This window comes from Leptonychotes weddellii, unplaced genomic scaffold (genome assembly GCF_054177405.1).
Source record: "Leptonychotes weddellii isolate Sample4059 unplaced genomic scaffold, ASM5417740v2 HiC_scaffold_24547, whole genome shotgun sequence".
NCBI classification, from domain to species: Eukaryota; Metazoa; Chordata; class Mammalia; order Carnivora; family Phocidae; genus Leptonychotes; species Leptonychotes weddellii.
In genome coordinates, this window is record NW_027836222.1 from 1 (window position 1) to 2,291 (window position 2,291).

Consider the following 2,291-nt stretch of genomic DNA (forward strand, 5'->3'; position numbering starts at 1 on the left):
AGACATCATAAAGTGCTGGCTGGAGGTGGTTAGCCAGTCTGGAAGCCCATTTCAGTCTAGTAGGTGAGAATAAACATTTCAGGTCCTACCCCTTCCAGACAACTCTCCTGTAGCCTCCCATCAAATAAGCTGTTCCTCAGCCACCTTCTAGAATGTAGAAGAGAATCCATCTCAGCCAGACTCTGTGTCTTCTAACACAAGATGATGGGAAGTGGTCAATAAAGCCCAGCCCAGTTTCTGTGGTCAGGAAGGGCTGCGGGTGGCTTCGGTTCAATGAGGAATGAGCACCAACTCTGCCACGTACGACGTGGGTCACTGTGATAGAACTTTTTTTCCGACGTGGCTTCTCTGATGTTGAACAAGGTATGAAGTTCGGGTGAAGCCTTTTCCACATGTGTCGCACTGATAGGGTTTCTCACCAGTGTGGATTTTTTGGTGTTCAATAAGGCTTCTGTTCCGAGTGAAACTTCTCTCACACTCGTTACATTTATAAGACACGGGAGCCTCAACATTTTCCCACTGGCCTTCCACCCTCCCCTGACTCTCCCAGGTCTCTCCACGTTCAGGATCCTGCACGTTTCTATCGCCATGGATCCTCTGGTGTCTCAGGAGGTGTGAATTCCGCCTAAAAGCTTTACCACACAGGGTGCACTCATACGGCTTCTCCCCCGTGTGGATTTTGTGATGTTCTAGGAGGCTGCAGCTCTGGCTGAAGGTCTTCCCACAGTCCTCACACTCATAGGGCTTCTCCCCAGTGTGGGTTCTCTGGTGTTTGATAAGGTTTGAGCTGTGACTAAAGACCTTGCCACATTCTTCACACTCATATGGTTTCTCCCCAGTGTGGACTCTCTGATGGATGACGAGGGCAGAGCTCCCGATAAAGGTCTTGCCACAGTCTTCACATTCATAGGGTTTCTCACCAGTGTGGATTCTCCTGTGTTTAGTCAGGCCCGAACTCTGAGCAAAACTCTTTCCACATTCATGACAATAGTGCCGCCTACTTCCTGTGGCATTTTTCTGCTTTCTTGGTAACCTGCCCTCCTGTTCACCAGCTTCTACACAGGCAGGAATCTGGGCAATGTCTTCACTCAAGTGGCACGGTATTTCCCCAGGCTCTTGTCCTGGATGTTCCTCATCTGGGGGCAGGTCTGTGATCTCAGCCTGCATGTTACCACCTGAAATAACAAGTGGCCAGACATGGTCAGTTATGCCCTGCCACAGAGTTCCACAGACACTGGGATGAGGATTTCCGTGAAAGGATAAGGGTGGGAATAAAGGGGGACAGCGGGTGCTGGGGAGGAAGGAGACCGGAGAATAGGCATGGGGCCATCGGGAGCAGGGTGCACACTGGGAGTGGAGGAAGGTGGTGAGGACTGTGCTGGGGACACACACACAGGCTCTAAGTCCTAAGGACGAAGGCAGGGCCCTGCACTGGGGCTGGACGCTAGGAGGGCTGGGCAGAAGGCAGCAGGAAGCAGGCAAGTGTAAGGACTTGCGAAACCTTCTGTAAGAAACGGGGCAAGCGGGAACTTAGAAACTGATCCCTAATCAGGGATACCAGCAGTCACTCTGATCCCAGACCAGGACTGGCTTCAGTGCTGACAGATGTGAGCTGGAGCTCCCACTGTGCCGGATGGAGCGGTGTGAGCTCAGACGAGTCAAGCTGTTGCCCTGTGTCCTGCGCCCTGATCTCTAGGTCAGCTCTGCTGTCCATTCCAGGTCACTTCTTGCTCTCATGCTCTGTGGGCCCAAGGCCCATTTCCTGAGGAGGACCCAGCTCTCCTCTGTCGAGGCTGGCAGTGGGGAGGGGATCAACACCGCGCACCTACTGTGAGCGAGGCCTGTGTGGGGGGTTGCATGTGCTGCATCCCACTTCACCTGACCAGAACACTGGCAGGACGGGGAAGGAGGCGAGGTCACAGGGGTTAAGGAGCTGGTCACACATGTGGTTAGGAGTTGGGGTTCAGAAATGGTGGCTCTGAATGCAAACAGTTCAAACAGGTTCTCACAGCCCGGTAGGTTCTGACCGATAAAGGAAGCCACGAAACCCTAGGAGAAACCAGCACCCATCCGTCTTACCCAGGGGGGTCAGGCCGCCACAGTTCTCCTGCCTTTCATCTCTGTGGAAGCTCCCCCGAGGTGAATCCAGCTGTGTCCATGCAGGGGAGAAAGCCAGGGCCACGTCTTCCGTTTTCAGCAAGCCCTGAAACAGTACATGATCCCACCTAGCTCCTCTTCCCCAAAGTCACGCCCACAGCTGGGCACAGGAGAGTGAACGTCCCCACTAAAGG

The 2,291-nt window shown here is 53.7% G+C and overlaps 1 protein-coding gene across 1 annotated transcript; it reads right to left on the reverse strand.

The window, feature by feature from the left end:
• Window positions 1-226: 226 nt before the first annotated feature.
• Window positions 227-2,245, reverse strand: LOC102735867 (zinc finger protein with KRAB and SCAN domains 4-like; the record flags this gene model as incomplete). Its single annotated transcript, XM_081810397.1, has 2 exons — window positions 227-1,175; window positions 2,080-2,245. Coding segments are annotated over 2 exons (1,029 nt in total), but the record flags the coding sequence as incomplete, so codon positions are not given.
• Between the last annotated feature and the right edge of the window lie 46 nt (window positions 2,246-2,291).